Genomic DNA, 11,994 nt, shown 5'->3' on the forward strand with positions numbered 1-11,994 from the left:
ATAAAAATTTGATTTATATTATATAAATGATAAATAATTATAAATTATATTATTTAAATTATATATAAAAAAACATTTCAAGCCATGAAAACATCTAATATTTCTTGATACTTCCAGTTTTTCCGTGACTGTAGGAACCCTGTAACTGTTCACCAACATTAACTGTCTGTTAACTAACACTGTGAAAAGTGAATGAAAAGCAACCAACACACCTGGAAATTCATGAGTTTGTATTGTTTTGTTGCATGTTTTTATTCACAGCATAATTCCAATACTTCCATTTGTATTATTTCATAGTTTTATGGTTATGACTTCACTGAAATGCAGGATATAATCATAAACAGAATGTTTTAGACACTGCATGTGTTTGAGGGCAGGACAGGGTTAATGAATGGCGTCTGCTGTGTGTGCCTCCCCTTACCACACACACACACTCGCGCGCTCACACTCAGGTGTGACGGAATATTGGGATACATTCTGGAATACTCTCTCGATTCTGTGAGTACACATTTTCTGCTCTTTGCTCTGTGTAGGCTAGGCAGCATTAATGCATTGCATGTTTGTGATCCGTTTTGACCCCTGGTTAACTTCTAAGCCAGGACAGTAGCAGACGGTACTCCATTTCACGGTTAAAAATAGAGTGAATTCAAGATAGTCGTTTAGATGCTGTTTCAAGTTTACTAAAATACTAACCAAGTTAATGTTTTGTGCCAGTTTTACTGTTTGACCAGTGAATGTCCATGACTAGTTGTTTGTGATTACTGAATAAGGATCTTTTAGAAATACATTTTATTCCATTATAAATTCATTATATAAATTTTTTTTTATTTAGAATCAGAATGATTCGCTTGCAGATCTTTAAAGTCATTCATGTTTAGATGGATCTGCTAATGAATCATTCAGACTGGTTTGTTCTTTTGAATGAATCAAATCAGTCATTTCTATCCACTAAACTCTTTTAGAACTGAGCATAACTAGAACAAGTTGACAATTGAATTTTTTAAAACTACTTTGTGGTGTGTTTTTGTGTTAACTTTTTATTCATTTTTAAATACACATATGAACTTTGTTATATTCAGCTTACATGTAACCCCCTGTGACTGTTCACTAACACCGGCTGTCTGTTAAATAACGCTGTCAAGATCTCCGTGGCTCTCAGTTTTAAAGTGTTTCGTGCACTCATCTGTGACCTTTCTAGGTGTTCATTTACCATCTCGTCATAGTTGATCTGCAACCGTCACGTTTTTAATAGCCGTCTGCTGTTGGTTTTGATGCGTCTACTCGTAAACTTTGAGGAAGAGTTCCAGTAGCTCGGGTGTCTGGCTGTGTCAGGACGCCAGCATCCCGCCGCTCTGCATGTGACGAGATCTCTGTCTGTACGCTGTGTGAAGGCTGCATGTGTCCAGGCTATTATTGACTGCGTGGATGGATGGATGAATAGGTGCATGAGAAAAGAGTGAGGTAAGAGCTTTATCAGGCCATTTTAGGCTAGCTGTATGTCTGTAATTCTGTCCGACTCTCGGTCTGTCTTTCCAAAGTTTCTGTTGGCGGCTCAGTGAAGGGTCTCATGGTTGTATGTAAAACTTTTTATTCATTTTTAAATACACATATGAACTTTGTTATATTCAGCTTACATGTAACAGTAGCATGCATGCATATTTATGCATAGTGTACAATACAAAAAACACAACACTTAACATAAACTATATACTGTATACTATACTGTATATATATATATATATATATATAGTGAAGGGTCTCATGGTTGTATGTAAAGGACAGGCTCGATTTGGTAACACTTTAGACATCAGTTGACTATAAGTAACTTTGCAAGCACGTCAATTTATTCAACTAACCCTAACCGTAACCTAACAGTCTGCTAATACTCTAATGAGAGTTAGTTGACATGTAGTTGCAAAGTTACTTATAGTCAACAGAATGTCTTTAAGTGTAACTCTGGATTCACATTAGGGGTGAACTGTATAACAAAATCTATAGCCTAATGATAAAGGTATATAAAAAAATAGTTATTTTTTCTGTAAATTCAACCCTAAATGTTTTCACTAACAAATAACCGTTAAATAATGCCTATTTTGGCATAACCCAGTGAATTAAATACTGTACAAATAAAGGATACTATATCTCATTTAATTATTATGCATTTTATTCTAAATATGATGGATGCAAACCATATGATTAAAATGATTAATGACATCAGTGCACAATCTACTCTCATTGGCACACTTTAAAAATTATTTTTCATTAAGTTGTAAACAAAACAAAGAATATTGAACTACGTTTTACAAGAAAATATATTTTCAGTCTTTCTAGTTATAGTTTTACATTTAAATCAATGTGTTACTTTCTGTTTCATTGTAATTATTAGTGAAAGTGACCAGTAATTTCACAAATAATTAGTAAATAAAAGTAAATTCTACACTAAAAAGTGTTTCTACACTATTTATTTATGTATTTATTTTTGCAGTGTAATAGTAAGTAAACTGCTATTTATAGTATTATTACACTATAAACATATTTTTCAACACTGTAAATAAAGCAGAATTTATTGGAGTAAGTTTTATATGAAAATACTATTTCAGTCTTTCTGTTTGTATACATACATATACTGTATATTATATATATATATATATATATATATATATATATATATACATGTTTAATTCATGCCGTTACTTGGCGTTTCTTTTAATTTTTGTGGAGTTTACTAGCAATTTTCTGAGTGAAAACTTTTTCTACATTTTTTCAGTTTTGTAAAACTAAAATGAAAAATTCAAACAAAGTCACATTTTAAGTATGATTAGATGATGTCAAAGACATTTGTAAAATATTAAATGCACAACGGTTGATTTCTGTCTATAATGTGTCGTATTGTGACGTGTGGCAACTGTAAACAACCAGTCTACACTAAAAGTGGGCACAACGGTGTCAAGATTCAACACTTAATTGCTCCTGTTAAACTCAACAAAGAAATAACAGCATTTGCAGACCGGACTGTCGTTTTCTGCTTGATGTTGGATGTTTTAAATGTGTATATAACTTTTATGCATCTCATCCCAAGTAGTGGACTGAGCGCCTGTAATTCTGTCCCAGTTCCTCATATTGAAGGGTGTGTTCCCGAGGGACAGATTGTGTTCATAGCTCAACTCTTACTGCAGCACCCAGAAAAGTGTGGTGACATAAGCTCAGCGTGACGGATGTGTTGACAGGGTCTCTGCGGTCCGTCACAACAGGCTTTTACCTGCCAGCTGACACAACCCAGAGACAACGACCGAACCGAGTTGAATAATGTCGTAGTTAAGGGCTGTTGTATGATGTAATGCAAAAAGTGGACTACCTAAAACCCCTATTGCGTATTTCAACTGAACTGAACCAGTTTTCTGTTTAGAAAAGCCCCTGTGTGAGGGTCTTTGGTTCTGGCGCTACAGCTGCATTCAGGACTGGCATATAGCTGCTGCTGAAGGACTGTATTTAGTAACATGATTGAGGATGCTTAGAAGGGTTGGAATGCCCGACTGACTCAAACAAGCAAACATCATATCTGTGTTTGGAGACACTCACTCTCTCTCTTTGCTGGAGAGGAATATCATGCTAATGTCTTATTTTTAAGCCTGTTGTTCATTGTTCTTTGAGACTTTCCTCTTTGATCATGTCTCTAGTGGCATTAGAGTTTTTATTATGGAAAATTATTATAGTCCTTCGCAAACATAGACTACCATTCAAACATTTGGGGTTGGTAGGATTTTTATTTTTTTTTAAAGAAATTAATACTTTTATTCAGCAAGGATATATTAAATTGATCAAAAGTGACATTAAATACATTTAGAATTTTACAAAAGATTTCCATTTCAAATTTTCTTATTATTCATCAGATAATATTGAAAAGAAATTGTGTCATGGTTTCCACAATTGTTTTTAACTTTGATAATAATAAAAAATGTTTCTTGAGCATCAGATCAGCATATGATTTCTGAAGGATCATGTGACACTGAAGACTGGAGTAATGATGCTGAAAATTCAGCTTTGCATCACAGGAATAAATTACATTTTACAATATATTACAATAGAAAACAGCTATTTTAAACTGCAATAATATTTCTCAATATTGCTGTTTCTATTGTATTTTTGATCAAATAAATGCAGCTTTGGTGAGCATAAGAGACTTTCTAAAAAACTTTAAAATCTTACCTACCACAGATTTTTGAATGAGAGTGTATTTGTATTTTTTACTTTAAAGGGAAAGTTTTCTTTGTCTTTTGAAACAAATTAGTTTGATGTAGTTATTGACATATTGCAACCCCTTCTATCTTATTGAACAGCAAAACAGACTTTTATATTATGATAGTCAGAGGGAGAGCAGCAAAGATCATGCAAAACAAAACCTGACTAACTTTAAAAGGAGTTTATTCTTTCCTTAAAGTAACTTCAGGAAAAGTGCAATAAAAAAAATTGTTTCTTTTTGCACAGACGCATTGCTTGCAGATCTCGAGTCTTCCACCGCCCATATCTCCAAGTACCCAGTGTTTCTACCCGAGGAGACGCCATATTCCTACCCCACCGGAGGACACCTTTTTCAGGATGACTCCCCTCCTCCGCCCCTGCCTCCTCCACCCTCAGCTGAGGCCCTGAACGGATCGCTGTCCCCGCAGCAGGACTCCCAACACTCCTCACAACAGGTTCAGCACAACCTATCTTAGGACTTTCCAAAATAACTAGTCACATATAATGTCCACATCACCTCCTTGTGTCTTATTGCTAATGGGTACAAATATTTTATAACTACTGTTTGATAGTTCTATACTTTATCTGGGATTCTCAAATGATTTTACTTGGTACTCAGATTTTATATTGAGCATTAAGTGGTGACCCAAACACAGTACCAGAACTGTTGTATTAAGTCAAGGTTTCCCAAATTTTTTTGTCAGCTGAGCCACTTTGACCTAACATATTTACTTGAAGTTCCCCTGAGATTTTGATTTAATGTTTCAATAATTCAACACTTGTTCATGGTCCTCTGATTAAAGATGACTGATTTTCTGGATAATGGTCACTTGACATGCTGGTAAACAGCTGAAATATTGCATATTTTTTATTTAAATTTTGTATGTAATTTTTACTTTTTTTATTTAATATAATGATTTACTTTTCATAAACTCACAAACCCAATACAGTTCCCTGGAAACCCCAGTTTATGAAACCCTGTACTAAGTAAAGAAAAATTAAAAGAAAAAAATTATAATAATAATTATTACAAAATAAAAAGTGAAATTTATTAAAATTAGTAAAATTACTGAAATAAACCAGCAATATGAAGAATTATTAACATGAACCCCTTTTGGACTGTGGCATGCCAGTTGAGAATCAATGATGTATTACATTTGCAATATAGATTTGCATAAAAATTATGCATTTTGGTTTTCTTGTGTTGAAATTCAGTCTCTGGGCTCTGCTCATAAAAGCACGTTGTCTCGGGACAGCAGTCCACCAGCCTCGCATACGGAAGAAGACCACGTTTACAGGTGAGTTACAGTATCACAGATAAGAATTGACTGATAATATAAGACTGATAAACTAATACTGATATTGGCCAAGTAAAATAGGTATTAGATATTTGTCATTCTACGATGTGAGCCACCATAATATCCCTTCCTTTGACCCATGACCTGCTATTATGAAAAATGAAACCTTAAATGGCACACTTCTATTGGTCCAGTTTTCCTAACAAGCAGAAGCATTCGGACTCATCAGCCGCAGCCATGACTTCTGCCCTGGGCAGCAACCTGTCTGAACTGGACCGCCTTCTTCTGGAACTCAACGCTGTACAGCAAAATGCCCCATCTTACTCCACCACAGGTAAACATGAAGACACACTTAATGCATTCCAAAAAATGTATTGTCATGCATGAATATTTATACTGCTTTGATTATGGCTAGAGACATAAAAAAAACAAGTAATTGTACTTTGAAACTTCCTCTCTGTAGAAGATGCTGCACCTCCATTGCCGCCCTGCAGTGTTGCCCACTATATCCAGGAGAATGGAGCCCACCCAGGCATCACACTGACACCGGCAGCCCAGGACAAGCCTCAGAGGAATGGTACGAAGGGGACAGAAGATGGCCGTCCCACTGTAGAAAGTCTTCTGAATGAGTTGGAGAGCTCTGTGCCTTCCCCAACGTAAGACCACTCTCAACTCTAGATGGAGAAACATGGATTTACATTGTGGGTTTTAATGGAATGATGTAATTTGCATAAACAGGCCAAGCCCCTGTGCTCTGACGAGTGAATTGATGGACGGACAGGTGGACACAGCTTCCGAGCAGCAGGGCAGAATATCAGCCACCTCCGCTACACGAGAACTAGATGAGCTCATGGCCTGCCTGTCAGATTTTAAGGTGCAGAGCAATGTGAGTGTGTGTGCATGTGTGACATGGAATGGCTTTAGTAGGACAGAAGTAAGTGAGTTGTGTCTGGGAATGTGTGCTGAACTATGTTGTTTGGGTGACTTATTTTCAGGACTTACTGCTTGGCAATCTGGAATGTGTTTCCCAAAAACGTCATAAGCAGATCGTTGAGACCATTGGTGCCAATGGTGTCTACAATCTTCTTGGGCTTACGGCGCTGTTGGGAAACACTACCCTGGCTGGTCGTCATCTGACCATCACAAACTTTACCACTTTATTTATTTACAAATCTGTTTCTGCTTGTCTATGTCTTTTAGCTTTAATTTCATCTCATTACTTCAACATTTTGTCCAGAATATGTTTTGTTTTTTCCTCAGCTGTTCTGTACATCTCATTAAAGTTTTTTCTTAATTATTTCTCATTCTCTGCCTCCCTTAATCTGTAAATCTCTTCTGTTTCTCCTCTTTTTCTTGTCCCTCCTTTATGTCCTCCAGCCAAGTTCATTAGGTTCCCTGAACTCTGAGTTAATGTTTGAGCAAACTACTACAATTGCTGAAATCCACCCTCCCCCTACAACTGCCGTATCCAAATCCCTGTCCCCTACCCTCCCAGCGGATCCAAGCCGATATTGCCCAGGTCTCTCCCCTCCTTTAAACTTTGAACTGCACATTGTGGAGGATTCTGGTGAACCGGGGGCTGCACCTCCACCATCCAGTGTTGTCCCAAAGCCTTCCTCTCGACTGTCTCAACCTGTAGCATCCAGTCCTCGTTTTTCTCCAGTACCTGACCTGGGCTTGGATTCTTCCATTGAGGTTTCTGCTTCCCTGCTCTCCTCCCAGGTGGAGTCTCTAGTGGTTCTGTCTCAGACTATAACCACGACTTCCACATCTGTAGGTGGGGACATTTGTAGTATCAGGGAGGGAAGTCCTTCTGCCAAATTGACAAGCACTGGGCTAAAGTCCTATTCGCCTATCATCAAGTCTCCTAGTCCAACAAGTGCCCCAGTGGTCAGCAGAACCAATGAAAGAGTTAGTCCATTGTTGATACCAGCATCTATTGATCTGTATCTCTCCAGCTCTGAAGCAAAACCTATGAGTCCAGTGTCATCTCTTCCCAGATCTCCACTTCCTACAGTCTCTGAATCACCATCTCTGTCTCTTCCCAAAGCTGTTTCACCCCCTCTAATCCTATCCTCTTCCTCATCTCTAGTGGTTCCCAAGTCCCCAAGCCCAAAACCATCATCGGGACAGCCTGATTCAGCTGTTTCTCTCAAAACCCTTCCTCCCACTGGGCTTGAATCAGCAACCTATGAGCCATCTCTTGATGATGCCTTGGATAAACTTCTTGCCATGAGCTTCAGCAGGCCTGAGAAAGAGGCTCCAATCACAGCATCAGCGGCCTCACGGCTCGCTTTGGACGTGCAACCAGAAGTTTACGAGGAGACAATCGTAGTAGTGGATCGCAGCAACATTTATCCAGACACTCACACAGAGAGTGAAATGGGGGATGGGCTCTTGGAGGATCAGTCGGACTGCAGGAGTGATCTTGACTGGGCTGACATGGAATTGAAGATGGCCTACGAAGGACCTGATGGCTCCTTGACCCCCATGACCGAGGCAAGCTGGATGGATGACTCCCTCACTCCGTCATCTTGCCCTGGAACCCCAGATGCCCAGATGGACCTTCCCATGCTCCATATGGCTGGCACGATGGACAGGATCTCAGCCTCTGGACATGTACGGATAGGACTGCGATGCTTGTTGATTGGAATGCTGTGAAATTTGTTTTGGAGTTATTTCAGACAAGTCTTGCAGTGGTTTGATTGCCAGCATCTAAATAAAGGGTGTCCAATCTTGCTCTTGAAAAGCCACCTTTATGCAGAGTTTAGCTCTATCCCTAATTAAACACACCTGAACTGTGCAGGTGTAAATGTGCAGGAAAGTGGCTGTCCGGGAGCAGGACTGAGCATGCCTGATGTAAATGAAACATGTTAGTCAGATGGATGAAAGTCATAATTGTTCCTCTACACCCTGAATTATTCTTCCTCTAATTGTTTAGTTTACACTCCATTTATGGTCAATTGTAATAGTAAGAACTTGTATGTTGCTGTGTCTGCGCTTGATAACCAGTGGTACCAATGGTACCTCTGTGCATTTGATTACCAACAGTAATTTGATAATCAGTGCTAACCACCACCATGTATGCAAACTCCCAACTATTCATGCTAACTGATTTTGCACCTGGATTGCATCTGAATGCTTCCCTAGATCCCTGCTTGTCTTTATTGGTTTCTCTGGACAATAATCAACCATTCTTGAGGCATGTGGCATCTCAAGGAGTTTGTACTGCTGTCCCAGATCAAATCAGTTATTAGACGTACCAAGGAGATTCAAAATGTCCACCCCATGTACCGAGATGGCCTGATACGAAGGAAGATGGGCCCCCTGATTTTCCACAAGAGCAACTCCCAGGACCGGCTCATTGAGGAACTGCAAGGCAAGCTGGGAATTGCCCGTAAGGATCGTCCGAAAAAGCAGCAGCCAGACGATTGGCTCACAGAAGGCGTCATTGTCATGTCCAACCCCAAACGCTCACGGGAAGACCACAACAGGGAGGTGGATAAGGTAGACGGGAAGGATCTACGGATTCAGCAAATTCTGTTTCCATTCAATTCCTGAAATTCTTTTGTAATTGCATTGAAGTTTCTCTGTAATCACCTGCTTCTTTCTTCTTCATTCCTACTTTCCATCTTTTTCTCTCTCGTCTTCTGTCTTATTGGTGTCTTCCTCTAGATATTCATACCTCCTGAGTCTCCTCTTCCTCAGAGGAAGGTGATCCCACCTCCCCAGTCTCCCCCAATCCCTCGCCCACAAGCTGGGAGTGCAGACGGTTGCTAAGGGAGTGTGTGGCGCCTGCTGCAAACCCATTGTTGGCCAGGTGAGTGAGAGAGAGAGCTACAACACAAACACACAGAGGATTTTAGGTTTCAGCTAATAATAATAACGAGACATTTTATTTGTAATGCACCTTTCTCAAACTAAAAGCATTACAACGGTTACAGAAACAAAATAAGACATAAAAACAACATATAATATCAAAGATCACAGTAATGGTTATAAATTAAAAGCTTCACTAAAAAGATGTGTCTTAAGAAGTTTCTTAAAACAATCAAGAGAAGAAGCATTCCTAATAGATACAGGTAATGCATGCATTCTATAACTTTTTTAATTACAATGAGGCTGATAAAGGAGAGAGAGCCAGCAGAACGAAGAGAATGAGAGAGTATAGATGGTGTAACCAAATCACGGATGGAGCCAACCCATGTACTGCTTTATAAACCAAAATAAGAATTTTAAAATCAGTGCATGATTGGACTGGGAGCCAGTGCAGTTGCCGAAGCACAGGACCAATGTGGTGGCGTGAAGATGTATAAGTCAAAACACGTGCAGCTGAATTTTCAATATATTGCAACCTCTTAATAGAATTTGCTGATAAACCTGCAAAAAGGGAATTACAATAATCAAGCCTTGATGTAATAAAGGCATGAACAAGACTCTCTGCATCAGGCCTAGAGAGAAAAGGTCTAAGACTGGCAATGTTCCGAAAATGAAAAAAGCAGCCTATAACCTTTGTAATGTTTTTAAAATGAGCATTAAAAGTCAGATGAGCATCAAAAATCACCCCCAAGTTCTGCACCTGGACAGAAGTGGATACTTCTGTGGCTATTGTCCACAGTATGGTTAAAACTGTTACACTTATTAACATTAGTAAGAGTACCAATTAATAAGATTTCAGTTTTATAACAGTGAGTTTAAGAAAGTTGTGTTTTTGATCCATGCTTTAATTTCCAGCAAACAATCAGAGAGAGTCGAAGAGGCAGGAGCAAGATCAGACTAATATAAATCTGGGTGTCGTCCGCATAACAATGATAGCCAAGGCCATACTTCTGGATAATCTGCCCCAGAGGCAGCATATAAACACTAAATAAGATAGGACCCAAGACTGACCCTTGAGGGACACCCTGTCGCAATGGCACCGTCTGAGATCTATTAGTACCCAGAAAAACTAATTAGGAGTATTCTGAAAGGTAAGATTCAAACCAGTTAAACACAGTGCCCGAAATACCAACCCACCTATGAAGTCTGTCCAGTAATGTAGCATGACATTTTATTGAATGCAGCATTAAGATCGAACAAAACCAAAATGCCACAAGCTCCAGAATCCGCTATAATGAGTAGGTAATTCATAACCCTCAATAGAGCAGTCTCCGTGGTATGTCCAGACCTAAACCCAGATTAAAATGTTTCTAGAAGACTGTTCATAGAAAGATGATGTTGCAGTTGGCCAACAACCACACGCTCAAGAACTTTCTCCAGGAAAGGTAGATTTGAAATAGGCCTGTAATTGGATATTTCAGCAGTATCACTCCCTGGCTTTTTTTTTAAGAACTGGCATAACTGCTGCCATTTAAATGTGGAAGAGACATTCTAAGCTAAGATTACATGCTGTGTGTCTAGGTAGAAAGAGCTGGACACATCTAAAGAAAGGATGTGTGTGTTTCTGTACAGGTGGTAACTGCTATGGGACGCACATGGCATCCAGAGCATTTTGTGTGCACACACTGCCAGGAGGAGATTGGTTCCAGAAACTTCTTTGAGAGGGAAGGACAGCCATACTGCGAGAGAGATTACCATCATTTATTCTCTCCGCGCTGCTACTACTGTAACGGACCCATACTGGATGTGAGAACAAACGATTTTTTAGTCTGAACAGCAGAATAAGCACATTCAATATGTTTACTCAGTCGATGCAATCCATATTTATATGTGGCCAGATTTGTGTTCAGTGCGAACAAAGCCAGTGTTTATTATGGCAGCCTGTATGCATTAATTTAGTGTCACTTCCATTGTAAGTGATTACTGTTTTTCATTTAGATTTTTGAGAGACAAGTGGAAATCGGTTCCTGTGGTAATTGACAGCTTGCTACAGATGATAAAAATGTTAATTTTTCTCACCTCACAGAAAGTGGTGACAGCGTTAGATAGAACGTGGCATCCCGAGCACTTTTTCTGTGCTCAGTGTGGGGCGTTCTTCGGTCCTGAAGGTGAGTAAATAATACCAACCCACCTATGAAGTCTGTCCAGTAATGTAGCATGACATTTTATTGAATGCAGCATTAAGATCGAACAAAACCAAAATGCCACAAGCTCCAGAATCCGCTATAATGAGTAGGTAATTCATAACCCTCAATAGAGCAGTCTCCGTGGTATGTCCAGACCTAAACCCAGATTAAAATGTTTCTAGAAGACTGTTCATAGAAAGATGATGTTGCAGTTGGCCAACAACCACACGCTTAAGAACTTTCTCCAGGAAAGGTAGATTTGAAATAGGCCTGTAATTGGATATTTCAGCAGTATCACTCCCTGGCTTTTTTTTTAAGAACTGGCATAACTGCTGCCATTTAAATGTGGAAGAGACATTCTAAGCTAAGATTACATGCTGTGTGTCTAGGTAGAAAGAGCTGGACACATCTAAAGAAAGGATGTGTGTGTTTCTGTACAGGTGGTAACTGCT

General features: G+C 39.1%; 1 protein-coding gene across 1 annotated transcript in view; it reads left to right on the top strand.

Moving 5' to 3' along the window:
- Nucleotides 1-9,284, top strand: part of LOC107752988 (endochitinase A-like) — a 32,884-nt gene extending 23,600 nt beyond the window's left edge. The window contains exons 2-8 of the mRNA XM_016569070.1: nucleotides 4,486-4,694; nucleotides 5,455-5,537; nucleotides 5,732-5,871; nucleotides 6,001-6,193; nucleotides 6,276-6,423; nucleotides 6,915-8,156; nucleotides 8,778-9,284. Of these exons, the coding sequence (XP_016424556.1) occupies nucleotides 4,486-4,694; nucleotides 5,455-5,537; nucleotides 5,732-5,871; nucleotides 6,001-6,193; nucleotides 6,276-6,423; nucleotides 6,915-8,156; nucleotides 8,778-9,098 (2,336 nt within the window). The 3' untranslated portion in view covers nucleotides 9,099-9,284. The remainder of the gene's footprint in view (nucleotides 1-4,485; nucleotides 4,695-5,454; nucleotides 5,538-5,731; nucleotides 5,872-6,000; nucleotides 6,194-6,275; nucleotides 6,424-6,914; nucleotides 8,157-8,777) is intronic.
- Nucleotides 9,285-11,994: the final 2,710 nt, after the last annotated feature.

The sequence above is a fragment of the Sinocyclocheilus rhinocerous genome, unplaced genomic scaffold, assembly GCF_001515625.1.
Source record: "Sinocyclocheilus rhinocerous isolate Xijiao unplaced genomic scaffold, SAMN03320098_v1.1 scaffold951, whole genome shotgun sequence".
In the NCBI taxonomy this organism is placed as follows: domain Eukaryota; kingdom Metazoa; phylum Chordata; class Actinopteri; order Cypriniformes; family Cyprinidae; genus Sinocyclocheilus; species Sinocyclocheilus rhinocerous.